This window comes from Caretta caretta, chromosome 9 (genome assembly GCF_965140235.1).
Source record: "Caretta caretta isolate rCarCar2 chromosome 9, rCarCar1.hap1, whole genome shotgun sequence".
NCBI classification, from domain to species: Eukaryota; Metazoa; Chordata; order Testudines; family Cheloniidae; genus Caretta; species Caretta caretta.
Genome location: NC_134214.1, coordinates 11,800,690 through 11,824,260, shown reverse-complemented (window position 1 = coordinate 11,824,260; position 23,571 = coordinate 11,800,690). Strand labels below are relative to the sequence as shown.

Sequence of the window (23,571 nt, the reverse complement as noted above, 5' to 3'; positions counted from 1 at the left end):
AAAAGAAGAGAAAATAAAATACAGCGTCAGTGGGAAAAGTAACTCCATGGGCTATCAGGCTGGGGATGGGAGTTTGGTTGGGTTTCTCAACCACAGGGTCCATCTATAAGGGCTATGTGGGGGAACAGCTCCCTTGGGTGGTGTCCAGATGAGGGTGGGATCCCTTAGTTCTCCTGAGGATTCCATATGTAAGAGTGCTATGGGGAAAGGGCTCCCTTAATTTCCTTCTGGGGTTGTTCCCCCCCCAAGGAGATTTCTATGCAAATGGGGCTGGGTTCCTTTGTTCCCCTGGGGGAATGATGGCATGGCTATGGGCATGGGTTCCTTCAGTTTACTTGGAGAAGGTGGTTCTCGGGGCTGGGGGAGGTAGTTACCTGTGGTTAGCGGCATGGCTTTTGGGGTGGTTCTCCTGAGGGGTGGGTCCTCTGTGAGGGGTGGCATGGCTATGTGTCTGCACTGGGTCCCCAGTGAGGGTATACTATGGAACTGCTCCTCTGGGGGTATAGATATAGGGCACCATGGTAATTGGGCTGGGCCCCCAGGGGGTATGGCAATGGGGCAGTATGGCTATAGGGCTGGGACCCCAGGAGGTATGGCAATGGGACTAGGGCCCCGAGGGGGGAGGGAAATGGCTGGGGGGAGTATGGCTATAGGACTGGGCCCCTGGGATATATTGCTATGTGGTTAGGGCTCTGGGGCGAGGGGAATGGCTGGGGAGCTATGGCTATAGGGCTGGGGCCCCAGGAGGCATATGGCAATAGGGTTAGGGGCCCGGGGGGGAGGGGAGCGGCTGGGGTCCCAGGGGACATATGGCTATAGGGCAGCATGGCTTTAGGGCTGGGGCCCCAGGAGGCATATGGCAATAGGGTTAGGGCCCCAGGGCGAGGGGAGCGGCTGGGGGAGGTATGGCTATAGGGCTGGGGTCCCAGGGGACATATGGCTATGGGGCAGCATGGCTATAGGGCTGGGACCCCAGGAGGCATATGGCAATAGGGTTAGGGCCCCAGGGCGAGGGGAGCGGCTGGGGGAGGTATGGCTATAGGGCTGGGGTCCCAGGGGACATATGGCTATGGGGCAGCATGGCTATAGGGCTGGGGCCCCAGGAGGCATATGGCAATAGGGTTAGGGCCCCAGGGCAAGGGGAGCGGCTGGGGGAGATATGGCTATAGGGCTGGGGTCCCAGGAGACATATGGCTATGGGGCGGTATGGCTATAGGGCTGTGCCCCAGGGCGGGTATAGCTATAGGGCTGTAGCCCCAGCCGGGACGGCGAAGGGCCTGGCGGTTACCTGGGAGGGGGAGGGCGGGTTCCACTCCACAGCAGCCTGCGCGGCTTTCCTCCCGCCGGCTGCGGTAAGGCGGCGGTGCCGGCAGGGGGCGCAAGGGGCTCGCCTACAGGGTGGCTGCGCCTGGGCCCAGCCCCGTCCCGCCCCTTCCCCTGCGGCCACGGTCGGTTCCGGCGGCGGCTGGGGCCTGCAGCAGGGCGCGGAGCGGAAGGTGAGCGCGGGGTGCGGGCTGGGCTGGGGTGCCGGCCCGCCCGGAGTAACCGCGGCCTCCTCCGTCCCCATGGCCCCGCCTGGGCTCCCCCCCTTCCAGCCCCTCTTCTCAGCTTCTGGCCCCAACGCCGCCCCCCCCCCCCGCTGCCCCATCGCCCTCCCCACGGGCCCCCGTTCCCGGCCCCCGGGGCTCCAGGCCGCGTTTGCTCTAAAAGTCCCGCTGAACCGCGCAGGGCAGCGCGCCTTCCCTCCCCGGCGGCCCCGGCTTCCCTGGGGACTTTCAGGTCCCGCTGGCAGCCTCCCGGCCCCGGGGGTTGCCGTGTGGCAGCCCCCGGCAAGCTTGTTCCCCCCCCCTTTCGTTGTCCCCCACACCCTGGGGGGCTGTGTCTCATGGGGTGGCGGGGGGCAGCTTCAGGCTTAGCTCTGGGGCAAGGCTCCTAGCAAAGCTCTCTGCGTGTCGGTACAATCATGTCTAAGAAAACCCCGCATTAGGTAACCGCTTCATGAGGCCAATTAAGGCGTAGACTCCAAACACCCCCCCCCCAAAAAAAAGCCTTGACTTCCCCCTCTCCAGCCACCTTCCCCCCCAAAACCTGCGGAAATAGGCCCTGGGAGGCCCACAAATGCTGGTTGTGTCAGACCAGCAGAATAGAGTTTGAGACAAAGTGGGTTTTCATTAAAAATGTCCTACCTGTCCCCTCCCATTTACATCTGGAGCTGTTAGCTCTAGTGATCCCAACTTTTTGAGGTAGAATATGGAGCTGTTTGTTTCTTTCCTCCTTAATCTGTTCTCAGAATCCACTTCTGTGTGAGCTCCTCTTCCTCCTGACTAGTCAGGCCATAGTTGGTGTCACTGCCTAGAAGGGAAAACATTGTGTTTTGGGTCAGGCCCTGTATATGTATGTTGACGCTGAGGAAGACCCAGAATATGATGTGTTCTGAGATATCACCTCAAAGGAGGCTGTGTTCTATTGATGGCCAATATGTCACAGCTATTTCAAGAATCATCTCCATCTGTTTGTCTGTTGTAGGCTAATAAGGGGCAGCAAAAGGCAACAAGTTTCTGCAGAAGTTGAAATAAGCCCCTTAGATATATATATATCTTGTATGACTCCCAACTTTTTATATTGCTTTCTGATTGATCTCTGATTTCCCTGTATTTGTCGGTATTTGGGATACTTCTTACTCTGATATTTTTCACTCCATGTTTCCAGGATTTTAAAATATTACTGCTGCATAACTTACATTTTTCTCTTGCAGATACTTTCTCCACATTTGGATGTTGTATAGCAATCAATTTCTTAGATATTAGTCCTCTTGCTGATATTGAAGATTACCTCTAGTAAGTTGGGTGGGCCAGGGCTCTTTTTAGTGTTTTCAACATGTAAACATTTTATGCATTTTGGGGAGAAGTCCTCCAGAGTCTCCCCCAAAAAGCCCACTTCAGGGGTAATCTCCAACAAAAGATGGCAGGAGTTGGCTCTAAAAATGCCACTTCCTGTGTCATGTCGACCACTTGACAGTGACTCAAAGTGCTGATCGTCCCTCCTTATGGGGTGAACTCCATTACTCTTCTATCCCAAGGAATGAGGTATGAAACCAGAGTGTAGTGTGTGTGTGCTTAGCACTTGTTTCTGTCACAGTATTACAAAACTATTCGGGATGGTGGGAGGCAAAAAATGGTAACTTGAGAGACGTTGGGGCTTTCAAAAAAGCCTATGTCGTTAAGAAGCACAAGTCAATGGGACTAGTGCTTCGGGCTTGTCTACACTACTACTCTTGTCGGTATAACTTATGTTGCTCAGGGGCATGAAAAAAAACCCTCTGAGTGACATAAATTACACCAACAGAAGTGCCAGTGTGGACAGCACTATGTCAGCAGGAGAGCTTCTTCCATCAACATACCTATCGCTGCTCGTGGAGGTGGTTTTATTATGTTGACCAGAGAACTCTCTCCCATTGGCGTAGAGCGGCTACATGAGCGATTTTGCAGTGGCGCAGCTGCATTGGTACAGCTGCGACACTGTAAGCTCACTAGTGTAGATGTGGCCTTAGGCACTTTTGAAACCCAGTAAGTATAATGTAGTCACCCAGCACCAGTGAATATATCTAAAAAGAAAACTATGGCCCTGACTCTTTTGGTAGCTCCATATGAGCAGATGTCAGTACCCATATGGCAGCCTCACTGAAGCCAAGCCCTCTGGTCATACCTGGGTGTCTGAGCCCACAAAGTGGTAAACCCTGCTCTGACCTCAGAACCAGGTATAGCTTGGGAAGCTGCAGTACAGCGTTCTTCATTCTGCTGTAGTGGTGTGTCTGTGCCTTGATTGGATGCATCCACCTCTACAGATGAGAGGGTAGTTCAGTCTCCATGCTCATTCAACTTAAACCAAAAAAAAAATAGGGACAGAACATGAATTTTTATCTTGCAGATTAGTGTCATTTCACACAGAATTGAACATTAGTTTAATTTTTGTGATAAGGAATTTAGCTTTTGGGGAGTCTGTTTCTGTGCTTTGCTGGTGTACTGAGATTAATAATTAATCTTTAAGCACTGATTCATGATTGCAAACCAGCAAAAATTGGTGTAACCAGTTCTTGGATATTGTCATTTTTAATTGATTTAGGCTGAAGCAAAATGAATGAACATCCTAAAAAGAGGAAAAGGAAGACTTTACATCCTTCACGTTACTCAGGTGAGTCTACAGCTTGAACTGTTGACACTTCAGTGTGTAAGTTACTGTAACTTTCCTCAAAATAAACCTCTCTCGTTTCCTGGAAAACTAAAATGCAAGAATTTGTGAAGGACTCATAAACTAAGAGGCGAATTCAAATACATTCATGTGAACGTACACTGTTCCTTTGAAAAAAGAACAGGAGTACTTGTGGCACCTTAGAGACTAACCGATTTATTTGAGCATAAGCTTTCGTGAGCTACAGCTCACTTCATCGGATGTAGCTCACGAAAGCTTATTCTCAAATAAATTTGTTAGTCTCTAAGGTGCCACAAGTACTCCTTTTCTTTTTACGGATACAGACTAACATGACTGCTACTCTGTTCCCTATGAGTGCACCACTGTTAAACAATTTTAAAACTGTTCCATTTAAGCCAGCCATTGTTAATGTTTCTCTAGTCATTTGCTGTTCCCCATTTCCTCAGTGGCTTTGGGAAAGCTACTTAACTTCTGCGTCCCTATCTGTAAAATGGGGGCAAAGCTACTAACACAGGTGTTTAGGGGAGATTATCAAAAGTGTTGGTCTAACTCTGCTCCCATTGAAGTCAGGGAGTATTACTGTTGATTTCAGTTGGATCAGAGTTAGACTAATGTTGAGTGCTTTTAAAAAACATTAATGTCTGTACAGTGCATTGAAGATGTAAATCATTATATAAATGCTAAATATTTTTAGTATTAGGCCATCCATGGTCTTTTAAATTTGGATGCTGTCTAAGAAACATCGATGTTACCACTGAGGTAAATGTGTATTTTAAAGGTATGTGTTGCTATATCAACTTGTGGTTTAAACACTTTTTTCTTTTTCTGTCTAGATTCTTCAGGTGTAAGCAAATATATAGACAACAATGGAATCTTTTCTGATCACTGCTATAGTGTCTGTTCTATGAAACAGCCAGACATTAAAATTTCTGAAAACAGAGGTAAGATTACCTTCCTAGTATATTATTAATCTCCTCTGACAAACACTTATCTAGGTGTATCAAAGTTCTGTCCAGAAAAGCAGCAACATAATGCAAAAAAATGCAACAACTTTCCTATGTAAGTACATTTAATTTTCCACTCTCCAAGACTGGCAGAAGGCTATTAAATAATTTTATTTGAAATTCTATTTCTCAATAAGGTATAACATTTTAATAAAAATATAGAAATATTGGAGGCCTGGCAGTTCCCGGTATTTATGACAACAATTGGACTTCACAAGTTAAAACATTTGTTGAATGGTGTCAAAATAATGTAAAGAAAGATTGGAGTCAGATGGAACAGGGTGCTTTATCAGAAATTTCTTTTAACTATTTGATTTGGGCATCTAAAGACCAACTTCATTATACAAGTGCCCACTACTTAGTGTTACCCTTGAAGTATAGGATGGAGTGAATGTAAGGATACACTTCCTTTCTGTCTCCAATAAAATTAACACTGAATCTCCAGCATTATAATTGAAGTATTGGAATAGGAAGGACTGTGCAGTTGGAAGCATTGGAATAACTTTTGCTCTGCCTCTTTAGAAATTTAAAATTAAAAAGGATTGTAAAAGATTTTTCCGCATAATCAGCTATAGCTATTTACTGCTAAAACTTGTTTGCGGAGAGAGAAATTTATTAGCTTTTGAATCTGTTGGTCAATGTTAATCTGGGCATAAATAATTTCTAGAGCTCTCACATAGGTCTTTGTACATATTTCATATATAAAGAGAAAACAATGGAACTCTGGAATAAATAATTAGAAACTCCATTATCAGACATTTAGTGAAAAGCTGCGTAGTGTAGAGCAAACAATTCAGTTTATACCACAATACAGGAAAACCTCAGTAAAATTATGTATTAATGGTATTTAACTCAATCAGATTATACATAATACAGTATATGGCAGTGGTTCTCAAAGCCAGTCTGCCACTTGGTCAGGGAAGGCTCCTGGTGGGCCGGACCGGTTTGTTTACCTGCCGTGCTCGCATGTTCGGCCGATCGCAGCTCTCACTGACCACGATTCGCTGCTCCAGGCCAATGGGGGCTGCGGGAAGCAGTTGGCCTGGAGCGGCGAACCGTGGCCAGTGGGAGCCGCGATTGGCCAAACCTGCGAGCATGGCAGGTAAACAAACTGGTCCGTCCCGCCAGGGGCTTTCCCTGAACAAGCGGCGGACCGGCTTTGAGAACCACTGGTGTATGGCACAGTCTCGAATGTTAAGATGACTATTTTTAATGTGGCATAGACTCGCTTTTTAAAATATATAAAAAGTTCAACTTCCTTGGTACCCAGCTGTGTTAGAATGTTTTTTATCAGCTGACAAAAGTTACCCTATTACATGGAGGACAATTAATTTTGCACTTTTATTGGAAGTCAGGTGTGCTGTTTTTACCTGCTGGGGAGAAAAGTGAGCATCCCCTCTATTAAGTTTAATAAACATGAAAGGTTAAACATTAGGAATCTTAAAAATGTCTGGTTTTCTTTTTTGAATTATGCTGGCCAATCAAGATTCAATTTTCAAACCTAGAGGACTCTATGCTATTTTCATTATTAGATAGTATTAACCCTGGGTGCACTTGTATTATTTTTGGACACTAAGGACTGATCTTCTGCATGACATAAAACAAAAATAATGTGAGTATAGTTTGATCAGGATTGACATAGAGTTGATTGTAGCTGCCCTTCTCCTAAATGTGAGGAAGCAGCCTACAGAGACTACCAGGTCCCAATACAACGTGCTTTATCTTGATTTCAGCAGCCTTACATCAGAATCAGGATAAAGCATTGCATGTCTGGCTACCAGTGCACAGAGAAGATGAAGGCCATAATGTTGTAGGGGTGGGTATTTTGATCGTAGAATTTAGTGGGTTACATTGTGTCCACAGTGCCATCATATTACAAAGAAATTTTTAGAGAACATTGGGATATAGAGAAGAAAACCAGACTTCCCTTATCCTCATAGGTAGATTCCATGCTCCTGCACAGACCCTAGATACTGATGATGATGGCAGCCCAGTGCATGCCGGGACATCTCATTGGAGTGGGGCACAGTCGAATGTCATGGGGTTGCACTTTACAGACCCAAAAAAGAAAGGTAATTGTAAAGGTATATTTGCAGAAATTCATGGGTATTGAAAAACTTTCTTTGAATTTGGGGGAAGTGTGTGTGTGTGTTGTCTTTCAATGTAACTGTAATAGAAAATGTTGATCATGAAGAAAATTTATAGATAGATCTAAACGTGTAAGGGTGTTTCATTTAGCTGGTCTCCTTATTGAAAAGAAATTTGATTTCAGTGGCTTGAGGAAAATATTAGCGTTTTTCTTTTGTAAACTGCTACAGGCGATGAAAAGCAATATTTCGACCCTTCTGCAACTTTTAGTTTTTGTTATTTTTAAACTATGGCTCGTATCTTCTATTTTCTCTTGTAGAGAAAAGTGCTAATAATGGAATTTATAAAGACATGTGTGAGTCTCCTATATTTGGTGACAGTCCAACTGAAGAGGAGAAACCCTTAGATATTCAAACCATAGAAATTTCGACTACAGAAGTTAATGCTGTAGAAGTTCATGATATAGAGACGCAAACTGTTTCACCTGAAAAGCTAGAAGTTGAAGACATTGAAGAAATACCTGTTGAAAGCTGTAAACTTTTTGAGAAGAACCAGGCCTTGAATATCACTGCTCAGCAGAAGTGGCCTTTGCTGAGAGCAAACAGTAGTGGCCTATACAAGTGTGAGCTGTGTGAGTTTAATAGCAAGTACTTCTCTGATTTAAAGCAGCATATGATCCTGAAGCATAAGACATGTACAGATACCAATGTCTGCAGAGTATGTAAAGAGAGTTTCTCCAGCAAAGTTCTGCTGATTGAACATGTAAAAATACATGAGGAAGATCCCTACATCTGTAAATACTGTGACTACAAAACAGTGATATTTGAGAACCTCAGTCAGCACATAGCAGATACTCATTTCAATGACCATCTTTATTGGTGTGAGCAGTGTGATGTGCAGTTCTCCTCAAGCAGTGAGTTGTACCTGCACTTCCAGGAACACAGCTGTGATGAACAGTATCTGTGTCAGTTTTGTGAGCATGAAACCAATGATCCAGAAGACTTGCATAGCCATGTGGTGAATGAGCATGCATGTAGATTAATAGAGTTAAGTGATAGCTATAGCAACAAGGAGCGTGGACAATACAGCCTCATAAACAAAATTAGCTTTGACAAATGCAAAAACTTCTTTGTATGCCAAGTGTGTGGCTTTAGGAGTAGGCTACATACGAATGTCAACAGACATGTAGCGATTGAACACACCAAAATATTCCCCCATGTTTGTGATGACTGTGGGAAAGGCTTTTCAGGTATGTTGGAATATTGCAAGCATTTAAATTCTCATTTATCTGAAGGGATTTATTTGTGTCAATATTGTGAATATTCAACAGGACAGATTGAAGACCTTAAAACTCATTTGGATTTCAGGCATTCAGCAGACTTGCCTCATAAGTGTACCAATTGCTTAATGAGGTTTGGAAATGAAAAAGATCTTATAAGTCACCTTCAGATACATGAGACAGCTTGATGTTTTTTTCTTCTGTAGTCAATTTATTAGAATTAAAATGTATTTTCCATTGTGTTGTATGGTAATATTAAATACAGTTGTAATAGAGATTCTACAGTGGATAATTGTAATGCCGGTTGACTTTTTTTTTTTCCCCCAACAAAACATGTTTAATGACTGGTATGTTTGTTTTTGGGAATTTCCTGGTGTTAGAGCTTGGGTGGGCAGGGAACAACTATATTTAAAAGATGATTGTTCAGTCACGTGGAGGGAGTTGCATGTTATAGTAGCCATTTTAAAGGTCATTTCATCTGCTATCATGTAGTGGTATGTGTGTTTGACATGAAGAACAGGAAGGCAGCTCTTTCTGGATAAGAAAAATGGAAGAGAAAACACATTTCTATTTTCACTCTTTTAAATCTGTACTTAATTTACTGTTACACTTTAGCAAACAGGGGTGTTTGTTCTCAATGGGATTCCCCAACACACATTAACCTCCTCAGCAGCTAAGTGAGTATACTCATCCTCAGTAAAGTTCACTGGACTACTGAAGACATGTATGCTCTAAAAAGTGGCCTCTCTGCAAGCATCCATCTAGCACTTCCCTTAACAAGCCTCCAACCCTATATTCCTCCTGCTGCACTGACAGGCCCTCCTACTTCCTCCACCATAACAAATTCCTAAATTTGACCTCTCTTAGCCAGTGTTCTTGCCCTAGCCCCACATTCATACTGTGCTGTCCTTTCTCGGTCAACTGTTTGATCCCAGCTTTGCTTTTAGCTGTGGAACTGTCCCACCACTATCCCTTCCCCTGACAAGTGTCGCATTTTTCCCCATAACTGCGGCAGATCTCCCCCTTTTTTTCTGTCTCTTTCCCATCTATCTGCCACTCCGCCGTCCCATGTTTCTATTCCTTATGATGCACCCAGCTGACAAATGTTGCCTATAGAGATTATATTACATTCTAAGGGATAGTGAGAAAGGAAGCTGCTTAGGGATCCACCTAAGAACGTACCCAAAGGAGTGATTTGTTTGGCAGTACTGTGGCGCTAATTAAACTCTTATTAAAATGGGGTATGCCATTGATTTCAGTTATAGCAAGACTGAACCATAGATTTATAGTTAGCTTTACATTGTTGAAAGGGTTGAGGGAATGTGCTCTAATTCCAGAAATTCTAAAATTCCTCTCTTCTGTATCTAAATCTTTATTATGGTACATTATAAATAGTCATTTTGAAAACTTCTCACAAACCGTTTCAGATTGCACACTGCCATCCTCATGTTATCTTCCTTATAAATTCATTCCGATTCCATATTTCTGATCTGAACAATATTTAGACGTAGCATGAGAGGAGAGAGAGAGCTTAGACTGTGAAAGCTATAAGGGTAAAATAGCCAGCAACTAAGTGGTTGACTTTACGTTTCTGTCTGTATTGATTGTAAATTTGTAATGTAAGAAATTGTCCAATGTAAGTTTGTATAAATACAGTCCATGTGTAAAATATTTCTCTGCAGTGGTAAGAATGAGATCCTTGTTACTAGTTCTGCACAAAGTTGTGCCAGATTTACATGCTGAATTTATACAGTTAAAAGATAAAAATTGGCCCTCTTCAACTTACAGAACTTACTTGTCTCAAATACATGTCATTCTAGAAATATTTCTAGAAGTTTTTCTTTAAGTACCATTCCTAAAAAACAAACACCAACTAGCTATTCAGAAGGTATATTTGCATGTATTTAGACACTGAATTCCTTAAATTCACCTTCAAAGTTTGTTAAAAAGATATTGATTTCTATTACACCTTTATGATTGGATACCCTGTAAAAAAAACAAGTACTCCATAATAAATTTCCCCTTATATACTATTGTTTCAACTATAAATTACAAAATATGCTTGAGAATGCAACTTCTTTTCAAATATCTTGGTAGTGGCAGGGAGTTGGCATACCTAGAAGGAACGTGCTTCGTAACTTGAGTAAAGATAGACATTAATAAATAGTCAGGGTGTCTATGTAGTTTATAACACTGGCTTTGTCTGTGATCACAGATCTTTATTTTTGTTAAAGAATATGATACAGGTTTTAAATCAGGATGCACTGGGATTTTGGGGTGACTTTTTTAATTTACTTTAAAGTCAGATGCCTAACTTGCTTCTGCAGTCTCTGTTAAGAATAAATTGGACCTGTCCTGACTTAATTGTATTAACATGGTTTTATTAGAGTGTATGACAGAAATCCCATTTCATGTTTTAATGGGCTTGCTTAAATCAGTTTCAATACAACAGTGATATTTTTATGGGCTATTGAGGTATTTTGGATACCACCCACCTTGCTGGTAGCATAAAATGGAGATAAGAATTTGTGCCCGGTTCAGATTTGGGAAATCAGTTTCATCCTTGGAGGTGGAGCTTGGAGGAGAGAATGCCTGTCACTCTCTTTGATTTCATCTTAGTGACTCAAAGAATGGCATTGATAAACTCTTGAGGAGAAGCCACTGTGATGTGGGACCTTTCAGGGAATGGGGGAAGGGGTATGTGCTTGTGGTATGTGAAGAGGTGCATAGGATTGCTGGGATGGGGAAGAAATGGGTGCATTTGTACAGAGCAACATTGTATCACCCAGGAAAGATAGTCTAGTGGATAGAGCACTGTAGTGGGACATGGGAGACCTGGGTTCGATAATTCCTGACTCCTGGATGTCCTTTGGCAAGTTACACAGGGCATATCAGGTATCAATTTCTCATTTGTAAAATAGAGATAAAATTTACCTGCCTCACAGAAGTGTTAATGGCCATGAAGCTCATGGATACTACTGATGAGGATCATATGCATACTAGATAGGCAGATCCAAGCTCCTGTTAGGTGGAAATTTTATAAGCAAGGGAATAAAATAGAGGTAAAAGATTTGACTCTGATCTCAATATTTTTCAGAAGATGAAAGGAAGTTAACACGAACCGGTGATGTGCTATTATAGGTCAACAGGAGACTAGGAGAGTTAGTGAGTGGATTTACAGGCTGCAGGAAGAATACAGTGATTGAAGATAGTAAGATAAATAGACTAGTATCTGCAGGGAAGTCAAAAGGCTAAGTAGTATGTTTGCAGCTGTTGGGGAAAGTATTCAAGTTTCCAACTGAAGGGGAATAATATATCTGTAGCTGTTTTATTATGACAGGATAGTTACAGATTGAAAAGGAGCTGTTTGATATATCAAATGCGAAGTGCATTATAAAATGGAAGTCCAGAGTTTTGAAGAAGAAAATAAATTTAGTGTTTGAAGTGACTTTAGTGCTCATGAAAGCTAGCTTAGAGGTCCTGGAGACTGATAGTCCTCGCTACCCCCATGGTCCCACAGTTTACCTCAACCCTGGTCGAGAGAAACCATCTCTAAGAGTGAGACGAGAATTAAGTTCCCATTAGTCTTTGGTGTTTTTGAGGCTGCAAACAAGAGTGCCAAATCCTGTTGTGATTTTTTTTTTAATGTGGTCACCTGTCTACTAGAGTGACACCTCTAGGACGTGTTTGTGTCTGTGAGTAATGGTACTGCCAAATCAAAACATTCAAAAACCCTCAGTTGATCTCCCCAAAATTGAGATTGACTTAAAAATAATACATATCTGGTTCTTATCCCCTTCCTTCTGGTTACACACAAGTCGTGTATTCCAACGCCTCAACCAGGAGGGCTAAAAATATTTTTTAAATGAAAGCTCATAACTCCAAGATTGGGGCTTTAAGAAAAACACTAATTATTACAAGACTCTCAATAAAATACATCCCTATTGGCAATATTGCGGTAAACAGTGTATGTTCTCCATGAACACCCTCAGTGCTGGTTGTTTGCATTACAGTCTGTGAGTTGATGTATAGAATGTAAAGACCTGTCAGTGCTCTTTAGTCTTTGAGAAGATTGTTTTTGGGATTTGTCATTCATATGTATGGCTGACTTTGATTAAGTTATGGCTGGTGCTGATAGTATGTAGAATTCCAAAGGGGTGGCTTGTTTTACATGTTTTATTATAGTTCCATTTTAGCTTTCTCTCTAAGATTGCAAGGACTGGGAGTTTGGAAGAGTAGGAGTAGGTGAAATGAAATCTAAACAGCACAAAATTCAGTGATATCTGGATGAAGACTTCTAGTTAGGATATTCAGTTTGTCATTGATACAAGTCCGTTTGAAAGGTGGAAAATAGCAACTTTAAAGGGATTATCGTATTGTCAGCAGGACAGATACGGAACAAATGAAACCAGTATGCTAAGAAAGATGCACAGTGATGTAATTTTTTGAAAATTTGTTTACATTAGTTGAATGGTAATGCTAGAGTATAAAACCTGAGGCCTAGTGTACATTAGAAAAGGATTGCTGATATAACTATAACATTCTAGCTATACTGGCAAACCTTCATAGTGTAGATGCAGCCTATACCGGTAAAAGAGTACTTTTGCTGGTATTGCTTATACTATTTTTCCTGAGGAAAAATAAGGTATACTGGGAAAAGCATTTTTATCCCAGTGTAACTGTGACTGCACTAGAGCTTTTGCTGATATAGAAATGTCACAGGATTTCCCCTACACACACACACGTACATTCCTAACCAACATCACTGTAGTGAATACAGGTTTCAATCATCTCAGAACTGTAGGAAATAACAAAGCTAAATGTTAGTTATTGAAAATACATGAAGTAAACAATCTTGTGCCACATGAAGTAAATAATTAATGAAGTCATTTTGCTTTTTACTTATTATGATGAAAAAAATTATTTGTATTACCATGGCACCTAGGAGCTCCAGTTATGGACCAGTAACCCATTGTGCTAGGCACTATACCAACAGAACAAAAAGATTGTCCTTGCCCCAAAGAGTTTACAATCCTTAAGTATTACTCAAGAGACAAGAAGTGGATACAGACAGGCAGACTGGGGAGTACAAGGAATCGATGAGACAATATTGGTCGATAGGATAGGCAATGGTCTCAATGCACCAGTAGGCTTTTGAGTACTGTCTTGCATTTTGCATTATAAATAACACCCCACCATCCCAGACAACATTGTTACAAACACAGTTGCTTGGATTGCGTAGTAATTTGGGCTCATTCAAACAAAATGCATTTTAATGCAGCTAAATACAAATGTATACCCCTAGGAACAAGGAATGCAGACTATACCTACAGAATGGGGGACTGTATTTTGGTAGGCAGTGACTGAAAAGGGTTTAGGGATCATAGTGGACAAGCACCTCATCATGAGCTAGTGTGATGCTGTGGCAAAAAGGGCTAATGTGATCACTGGATGTAAAATCAGGGGAGTAATGAGCAGGAAGGAGATTTTACCTCTGCATATGGCATTGGTATGGTCGATAATGGACTACTGCATCCAGTTTTGGTGTCCATATTTTAAAAAGGATGTTGAAAAATTGGAGAGGCTCAAAATAGAAAAGAGCCACAAAAATTATTTGATGGCTGGAAAAAATAACAGTGGGAGATTTAAAGAGCTCAATAAGTTTAATTGATCAAAAAGAAGATTGAGGTGACTTGATTAGTGTATAAGTATCATCCGGGGGAGAAAATACCACGTATGAACAGGACCTTGAATCTAGCAGAGAGAGGCTGCACAAGAACCAATGGCTGGAAGCTGAAGCCAGACATTTATATTAGAAATTAGACATTTTTTTAATAGTGAGGAGGTGATGAATGATTGAAACAAATTACAGAGAGAAATGGTGGATTTGTCATCTTGATATCTTCAGATGCATTTGTGGAAGATGTGCTTTATTCAGACAAGTTATTGGTCTCAGTACAGGGTTAACTGGGTGAAATGTAATGGCCTGTGATATATAGGTGATCATATTAGATCATCTAATTAATCTCTTTTTGCCTTAAACTCTATGAATAGTGTTACCAGCTCCCATAATTTCTTCAAGTAAAATGATTTCTTCTGGGGCTGGAGTCAATCTCCTGATGACACCAGAAGGTCCAGCCCTCTCCTGGAGTTCAGTTCTTCCCCAGTCCCCACTTGTCAGGCTCCTGGGGCAGTCAAGAAGATATTTGCGAAGGGCAGCAGGGAGAGGGTGAAACTGACAACATTCTTAAAGGAATGGAGGTGGGAGGGAGCAGAAGAAATCCAATATCTCCAGGACAGGGCAGCTATGTTCTCTCTTTCCACTGCCTCCCCCCCCCCCCCCCCCCCTTGGCTCCATGTGCAATGGGTCACTCTGCTCTCTCCTTTACTGCCCTCTCCATCTCTGCAGTGTCTGTCCTGGGAAGTGGGGAGGGGATGAAGAACTCCCTGGAGTTATGCACGCACTCCAAAGGCCTACGAATGGAGAGAGGAGGATGCTTCTGCAGGCCTTGGGGGGGAGAGGGCAAGGAGAAAGAACCCAAGGTGCTGCATGAGGTGGGGATGAGGTAGAATTTACATGGGGGATTGCATAATTAATTGCTTGGCAGAGGGACTTAGAGGTGGGGAAGAGAGGCAGATTAATTAATCGAAATGTTTCAGAAGAAGCTGGAAGCTTTGCACTGTCAAGCAGGCAGCGAGCGCCAGAATTGCCTGGCTTAATACATTTGCAAAGGTTGGCAATGCTGTCACATAAACTCAGGGTGGGCTCAGAGGGTTCAAAAAATCAAAAGACAGACCTAAAACGACAATTTTTTAAAAACCACATCATTTTTTTTTTGGAGTTTGACTGATGAGTGTTGAACTTCTGGGGCTGGCACTACTGCAGTGATGCAGACAACTTATGATCTACAACAGAGGTTCTGAACTGTGGTCTGCAGACCACCATTCAGGTGGTCCGCAGATAGTTCCCTCTAAGGTGTGCGCCTGGGCAGCTGAACATGAGAGAATGAAGGGCCACCTGCCTAATTAGTGGAGCCGCACAGGCGTGGCTCCACTAATTAGGGGCCTGGACCCTGGAGAAGATGCACATGTATGGTGAAGTGGTGGTCTTGGGGGGAATAAGGGTTGGGGGGAGGGGGCAGTGAGGTGAGAAGAGGGGGTGTGGGGAATTTGGGATGTGCAGGGCCAGAGAAAGAGCTGACTTTCCCCAGCCCTAGGGCTGTGGCTGCTGGGGAAAGACAGCCCTCCTTCCCAGCCCCAGGTCCGGGGCTGTCGCAGCAGGGGAGAGAGGGCACATCCATTGTATTAGAAAGGTAAGACTACTGATATTAAAATATGAGATGTGTGCTTTTATTTGTAGAGCAAAAAAAGTTATTAGTTTTTTTTTTATATAGTGCTCTTATCCAAACCCCTTCATAAGAGTTAGCTAACGGTACAAACAACATTTGGAAAGATCATTAAGTGGTGCGCCGAGACCCTCAGTGATTTGCAAGTGGTCCGTGGGGCAAAAAAAAAAAAAAAAAGTTTGAGAACCACGGGTCTAGAATCAAACACCGAGTCTTATTGCAGCATGCAGTGATCACCCTGGATGTGGTGGTCAGCGGGGGGCTTGGTGTGCAGAGCCATGGCTGGGGGAGGGATCGAGGTCACTGGAGCTGAGGTAGGGCTGCGGGCTGGGCAACAGTCTGTTACAGCCCCAGGGGCCAGCTCGGGTGGCATGGGCCAGACTCTGCTGTGAGAAGGAGGGAGCGATGCAGCCTAGGGGGTGGGAGGGTGACAGGAGGGTTATGGTGCTAAAACCTCCTCCCCTGGCGGGAGCTAGGTGGAGGGTGGGTAACTAGCCTCCATTTTAAATGAAGAAAGGAGCCTCCATCTCCTTCTGTGACCCTCAGTACAGAGGGTGCTGAGGCTTTCTCGTCGGGAGTTTGCCTTCACCAAAGACAGCGACTCCCTTAGGCGTCACTTCCGGTCGTCCTCAGGCGCCTGCCCTCGTTAAAGATGGCGACCCCGGCCTACCGCGGGGGGCACGCTCAGGGCAGAGGAAGCGGAAGCGGAAGTGATGTCCGCCCCCGCGCACGGGGTGAGGAGCAAGGAGGTGCGGCGGGCCGCCGCAGCGCGCAGCGGTTGCTGGGTAACGGGGGAGCGAGCGAACCCGGGGGCGCTGTAAGTGGGCTGGAGGGAGCAGGTGGTGGTAGGGACACGGGGCACCGCGACCTCCCCTCGTGCCCCGCCCCGCGCGGCAGTGAGCGGCTCTGGCCGGGCCCCGTGCGCCTTAGGACACCCGCTCCCGCCAGTCGGTCACTTTCCTGTCCGGGGCGGTGGGAACCCCGCCTTTTTCCGCTCTCCCGGTCCTGGGGTCGGCTGCGTCCGTGGCTCCCTGCCCCGGGCTCGTAGCCTGGTGTAACTCGCTCCTAGCCGAGCGACCGTCTTTCGGGCCTAGCAGCGAGCGGATTATTCGTGTCCCGGCTTGTCCCGCTGTGCATTCCCCCTCCACAGGCAGAGGGGAGAAGCTAGTCAGTTACCCTGCTGTTTCTAGTCGTTTTCATCAAGTGGCTGTCCTGCCCTTTGCACAGAGCAGCAAACCCTGCAGAGGGAAGTTTAAGTCTACATAGCTGATGACAAAGCAGGAGAAACGTGAGTTTTAAGATCTGCGAAACCTTTCTTTTTTGTTTTTAAGGTCCTAAAACGTCACTGTTGGTTTTTAAACTTTCTGACAGTGGCCCATTAAAGAGACAAGGTGAGCGAGGTATTATCAGTTATTGGCCCATGAATTTATTTATATTTTTGAGCATAAGGAAAGAAAGGAGCTGGGGAAACGTCTTGAAGATGTGGCCTGATTTTTTTCAGCTCTTTGCTCGTGCAGCCACGTTGCGGGGGGGAAAAGGGGTACAAGATGTTCTGGCATATATGCATCTAGGAGGCTAGGATTGGTGATGAACTAGTGAATCTTTCACTTGTAGGGTTCTAGCTACAAGGCCTCAGAACAAAGTTAAGGTACCGTATTTAAATGCAGTTCCAGCTAAACCTGTTTCTCGATAATCTGGTCGCTGTGGATAGAACCAAACCAGGTGTTTAAAAAAGTGTGTTCTAGCCAGCAACCTGAAATAATTATTTGTTGAGCTGACTAACTATGCTGTACCAAACCAAATCTAATAACTTCTTTCTGGTATATATGTAAATAAGCTTTTATGTAAACAAATAAAGTAGATTAATGTATGTATTTCTAGGACAGGAGAGAAGATATTTTAGAAATCACAATTTTCTCTTTCTCTTCGTAATCTGCTATTTCTATTGCTGCTAGATTAGAAAGCCTAAAGAACAGTAAAACCGATTTCAACTAACTTTGAAGTTGGTGTATTTGTTTTTAAAACTTACGTTTCACTTACTTTAATTGAGAGGGAACTAGATGTGTTGTTTCCTACTTCTAATTTCTAGAGAGTGTTTCAGTCATTTGTACATAATTTCTCTTACAGTTGCATAATGGCAGAAACTACTGCCTCTCCCCTGAAGCACTTTGTGCTGGCTAAAAAGACAATTACTGCTATCTTTAACCAACTGCTGGAGTATGTCACTGAAGGAGCAAGTTTTGTTGAAGGTTAGTTTTCATCTTCGGGGCAGGGACCTTGTGTCTTTGTACGTGTATAGAAATAGCACAATGGGTCCCTGATCCTTATTGGGTCTTTGGGTACTATGGTAACACATACATTAATTGTAGTTATACATTCTTCAGTGTCAGAGTCTTAGGATATATACAAGTATTGCAAGGGAAGATGGTGTGGTGCATCAAGTTGGGAAACCTAGAGTTTATTCTCTGCTCAGCTTCATTTGTTGTATAATCTTGGAAATGTCACTTAAACCTACACTTTCAAACTTGGATGCCTAAAGACAGGCACCTAAATAAAAGCTGATTTTCAGAACTGTTAAGCATCTGTGGCTTCCATTGACTTTAATTAAACTACTTGTGCTAGCCAACACTGAGGGTATGTCATCACTGTAGAGTTAATCTGGGTTTTTACTCAAGTATTTCCCCTAACCTTCTGCCTGTTCCCACATACGAACTTCTGAGCAGAGTTTGGTGATGTTTGCAGTCTGGGATAGCTGGTTCTTCTAGGGCTGTAGGCAAAAGCCAGAGTAAGGCTTTCACTCGGGCTGGTATCCAGTCAGTTGGCAGTGAGTATGCTTGCTAAACCACTTAAAGTGCCGATAATACAGCACTGGAAGACTGGTTTCCCCCCTTATGCCCAGAAAGAGAAGCAAGTTCTTCCACAATTCACTGGGAAAGAATCCTTGCACAGATCAACCTGCTGCAGCACAAAGAACTATGGGATATGCCCCCCGAAAGTCCTACCAACACATAGGAGTGCGTGTAGCACCAGTATGGACCCAGTAACTCAAGGGTGGCTACTGATAACTGGGCTAGGCTATCCTCGGTGCCAAACACCCAAGTTAACTCTGCAGTGAAGACCTGCTCCAAAATAAATAGTGTTTATGGGATGGGGTTGATTCCTCCTCTTTCTCTGCCCTGCCCACCCCCCGAAGGAGAGGGGATCACAAGGAATGGTCAAAAAAGCAGGAGACAAGTGATACCAATGACTTAGCAAATTTAGTCCAGTGTGTTGCTGTGACTTATTCCAGTTCCTAAATTCTTATGTTTTAGAAAAGAGAGATGCTGCAGCTGTATGACATGCAATTAGCAACTTTGTGTTTCACTAGTGTGACTCAATGTTAAATAAAAAGGAGTACTTGTGGCACCTTAGAGACTAACCAATTTATTTGAGCATGTTAAATGTTAGTGTTAAATGACAATGACTAATATCAGAGATTGTAGATAGCTCTTTGATGGCATATATTAAATAACATAGTGTTGATCCATAGCTAATGCCTTAGAACATAAATTGTTCTCATGATTCCTTTTGTAATAATCTTTTCTTATGTATAGTAACATACAGGAACCCAGAACTTGAATATGTAGCAACTAAAGAAGAACTGGTGAAAATACAGGCATATAAAAACAAATTGGCAGACATCGGTGAGGTGCTTTCACGGAGACACATGAAAGTTGCATTTTTTGGCAGGTAATGAACTTAATTACCAAAATAAATTGGATTTTCTATTTCAAGATTTAGTGTTTATCTCTTCAAGTTATATGCGCTTGGATTTTGCATAACACCTTGTAATGATTTGTTCCCAATATAATCACAGAAATGTAAGACTGGAAGGAACCTTGATAGGTCGTCTAGTGAGTCCCCTGCACTGAGGCAGGACAAAGTAATATCTAGATCATCCCTGACAGCTGTTTGTCGAACTTACTCTTAAAAACCTCAAGTGACACAGATTCCACAACCTCCCTAGGTAATTTTGTTCCACTGCTTAACTACCTTTACAGTTAGGAATTTTTTCTCCTGATATCTAACCTAAATCTCTTTATTGCAAGTTAAGCCCATTACTTCTTGTCCTGTCCTTATTGGTTAAGGAGAACAATTTATCACTCTCTCTTTTTATAACCATCTTTTACATACTGGAAGACTGTTGTCATGTCCCCTGCTCCTCCTTCTCTTCTCCAGGTTAAACTGGTTTTGTTTTTTCTATCCTTCCTTGTAGATCATGTTTTCTAGACTTTAATAATTTTTATTGCTGTTCTCTGGACTTCCTCCTGTTTGTTCATGTCTTTCCTGAAGTGTGGAGCCCAGAACTGGATACAGTGTTCCAGTTGAGGCCTTCTAAGTGCTAAGTAGAATGAAAGAATTACTTCTCATGTCTTGCTCATAACAATCCTGCTGACACATTCCAAAATGATGTTTGCTTTTTTGGTCATAGTGTAATATTCTTGACTCGTTTAGTTTGTGATCCAGTATAACCCTAGATCCTTTTCTTCAGTACTACTTCCTAGGCATTCATTTTTCATTTTGTATTTGTGCAATTGATTGTTCCTTCCTAAGTGTAGCACTTTGCATTTGTCCTTATTTAATTACATCCCATTTCTCCAGTTTGTTACGAATTCTGATCCTGTCCTCCACAGCACTTGTAACCTCTCTAAGCTTGATATTGTCTGCAGATTTTATAAATGTACTCCTATGCTGTTATCCAAATAATTTTATGACGATGTTGAATAGAACCGGACTCAGGACAGATCCTTTTGAGATCTCACTTGATATGCCTTTTCAGCTTGACTGTGAACCATTGATAACTACTCTGAGTATAGTTTTCCAGCCAGTTGTGCACCCACCTTAGAGTAGTTCCTCTAGGCCAGGGGGGGGTCTCAACAAATTTTTTGGTGGCCTCATAGTGCGGCCACCAACTCTTGCTGGTGGCCACGCTGACAATTTTTCCTAAAATACTTTAGGAAAAACAAATGAATATGCGCATATATATATATATATATATATATATATACACATGTCCAAATCCTTGTAATTTATTTATGTAGGGTTTTTTTCAGACTCAGTAATTTATAGTTGCTTTATTCTTTACAGGAGCTAAACAGACTAGAAACACAAAAAGGCACTTTGCATGTTCTTGTATTTTTTTGTTTCTTTTTCTTTTTTCAGTTGCGCTTCCCCACCCCACCCCCGCAAGACTTGCCAGCTAGTAAGTCTTCTGCTGTGAAAAGTGATATTTGTATGTTTGTTAATATCACTTCTCACAGCAGACTTACTCAGCCTCAGCAAGCCCTGGGACAAATTAAGCCCTGGATGGGGAGGTGGGCAGGGAGGCAGTGGGGCCCAGGTACAATGGCAGAGGTAGCAAGTCTGGGTCCAGATCCTGGAACCAGAGCCTGCCAGCCCAAAGCCCTGTGGCCGAAGCCAGCCTGCCTGCCTGCCTCCCCTACCCCTGGGAAAGTGGGGAATTCACTAGTTGCCTGCACCTCAAGTGTGTGTGTGTCTGGAGGGAGGCAGGGCCCAGCCGCTGCTGGCAGCCCAGCGAGAGGGGCCGCTACTTGCGTCCTGGCTCCCCTCCCCCGCAATCACAGCCCAGTGGCTGCGGCTACAAGAAAAGGCTATGGTGGCCACATTTGAGAAACACTGTTCTGGGCTATATTGTTTGATACTGTTTCACGTGACCATTCCATAAACAAAGGACTTACTAAGGTTGAGATACATCACATCTACTGCTTTCCCCCAACCACAAGGCTTGTTACCCTGTTAAGGCAGGATATTCAGTTGGTTTGATATTTGTTCTTGACAAATCCTTGTTGACTGTTACTTAACATCTTCTAGGTGCTTACAAATTAATTATTTAATTAGTTGCTCCATTATCTTTCTGGGTTCCAAAGTTAAGTTGACTGTCTATAATTCTCTGGGCAGTCCTTAGTCCCCTTTTTATAGATAGGTACTATGTTTGCCCTGCCCTGTCCTGTCCTTCAGGTTCTCTCCTGTCCTCCATGAGTTCTCAAAGATAATTGCTAATGGCTCAGAGATCTTAGCCAGTTCTTTAAGTGTTCTACAATGTATTTCGTCAGGTCCTGCCAATTTGAAGATCTCTAACTTGTCTAAGGCCATGTTGACATAATTAAACCACCCCCATCGAGCAGCGTAGCAATATTGTCGGGAATGAGTCTGCTGCCGGCATAGAGCTATCTATACCGACACTTCTGGTAGTGTCACGTATGTTGCTTAGAGGGGTGGGGGGGGGGGGGGGCTTTCACACCCCTGAGTGACATAAATTATACCAACAAAAGTGCTAGTGTATACATAGCCTAAGTAATTCTTAACTTGTTGTTTCGCTATTATAGCCTCAGATCCTATTCCATTTCCATTGATAGTCACTATGTGAGTAGTCCGATCAGTTCTAACCTTCTTGGTGAAGACTAAAACAAAAAGGGCATTTAACATAGGCATTAATGTAATATAATTACACACTTGTCTATTCACTGTTGGCATCTTCCTTTGATTCCATCCTACTCTATAACTGCAGCTTAATTATGTACATAATGTCACATGCTTTCCACTGGCAAAATTCAATGGAATGATTAATTATTTCCATGAAACTTTTCATAGTGTGATTCTTCTGTGTAGCGCCATTGTTTAACTGAAGAGTATCTTTGAGATTGCCACCATCCTCTTCCCACAGTTCTGCTTTAACTTCATGGTGTTCTTGTTTGTTTAATTTCCTCACACTTTTAAGGATTCTAGTTTGTGTTGAATGTTGATGACCCTGAAAAACAAAGAAAAGTTTGATTGCCTGTGTTTCCATACATAAGCAACTGAGAGAAATCAGCAGAAAATGGGGGGATATCTTGAAAATAAAGTTTCAAGATAGTGGAAAGACTAACTAGTGTGAAGTTAGTCATGATTATTTGTTACAACACTATATGCTATGTGATTTACAAACAAGTATGAATATTTGGGATCATGTGAAATTCATAGTTAACTCTCACTTAATTTGGAAGAATGCTGGTTACAAATCTTGGTTGCAGAACGTCTTCCCCATTTAGGTAACATTCCCAAAATATTGGAAGAAAATGCTCTTTTAGTACTCTTCTTCTGTTCTAAAAATAACATTTTCAAGTGTTGGGAAATAATAATAATGAGCAGTTAGTGATCATCTGAGTTTTACTTTTTTAATACATACTGCAGTAGGCAGGTAACTGCAACAGCAGGCTCTGTACGTATTGATTTGAAATAGTTCAATTCCTCAACTTAACATACTGAGGAAAATATTAAACATTTTAAGGGATACTTTCAGGTATTTAAGTACAAATATTGGTTATATGTTGGTAGGGATTGGGGGTGGGTTTGAAAAACTTAATATTAATAGAAAACTTGTAATGACTTTAAAAAAAAAACTTTCACTGAAAATTTTATTTGGATTGAAGCATTCCCATTCAATGTTAGTAAGCCAAATTTTGCAGCTTCATGTCAGTGCATGACTACTAGAAACTGGATTTGAGCGGATATGAAGATGAAGTTCATAAGACTTATTTTCACTGTATGCTGTGAGTGAAATGTAGAACAGTAAGTCACTATAAATGGTGAAGAGCAAGCTTAAGGT

The 23,571-nt window shown here is 42.8% G+C and overlaps 2 protein-coding genes across 11 annotated transcripts in view; both read left to right on the top strand.

Annotated features, from left to right (window-relative positions):
* Positions 1–1,398: 1,398 nt before the first annotated feature.
* ZNF639 (zinc finger protein 639) lies at positions 1,399–10,251 on the top strand. 3 transcript variants are annotated; one of them, XM_048862995.2, is made up of 6 exons: positions 1,399–1,496; positions 2,756–2,837; positions 4,123–4,191; positions 5,043–5,150; positions 7,154–7,285; positions 7,621–10,251. In XM_048862995.2, exons 3-6 carry the CDS (start codon positions 4,134–4,136, stop codon positions 8,766–8,768), a joined length of 1,446 nt encoding a protein of 481 aa, XP_048718952.2. In that variant the 5' UTR covers positions 1,399–1,496; positions 2,756–2,837; positions 4,123–4,133; the 3' UTR covers positions 8,769–10,251. The 3 variants fall into 3 exon arrangements, with proteins under 3 accessions (XP_048718952.2, XP_048718951.2, XP_048718953.1); XM_048862994.2 differs by having other exon boundaries at positions 2,756–3,086; XM_048862996.2 differs by lacking the exon at positions 7,154–7,285 and having other exon boundaries at positions 2,756–3,086.
* A 6,362-nt stretch (positions 10,252–16,613) lies between these two features.
* Positions 16,614–23,571, top strand: part of MFN1 (mitofusin 1) — a 61,355-nt gene continuing 54,397 nt past the window's right edge. For 4 of the 8 annotated variants that reach the window (XM_048862992.2, XM_048862991.2, XM_048862987.2 and 1 more), the window contains exons 1-3: positions 16,614–16,743; positions 18,054–18,175; positions 19,520–19,655. In XM_048862992.2, the coding sequence (XP_048718949.2) occupies positions 16,640–16,743; positions 18,054–18,175; positions 19,520–19,655 (362 nt within the window). In that variant the 5' untranslated portion in view covers positions 16,614–16,639. The other 4 variants (XM_048862989.2, XM_048862990.2, XM_048862988.2 and 1 more) reach the window with 4 other exon arrangements.

Bases quoted from the DNA above. Each gene is read 5' to 3' on its own strand.
- ZNF639 (XM_048862995.2), top strand. From the start codon at position 4,134: ATGAATGAACATCCTAAAAAGAGGAAAAGGAAGACTTTACATCCTTCA. The intron at 5,151-7,153 runs GTAAGATTACCT...TTATCCTCATAG, and splicing joins TAAAATTTCTGAAAACAGAG to GTAGATTCCATGCTCCTGCA. The intron at 7,286-7,620 runs GTAATTGTAAAG...TTTCTCTTGTAG, and splicing joins TACAGACCCAAAAAAGAAAG to AGAAAAGTGCTAATAATGGA.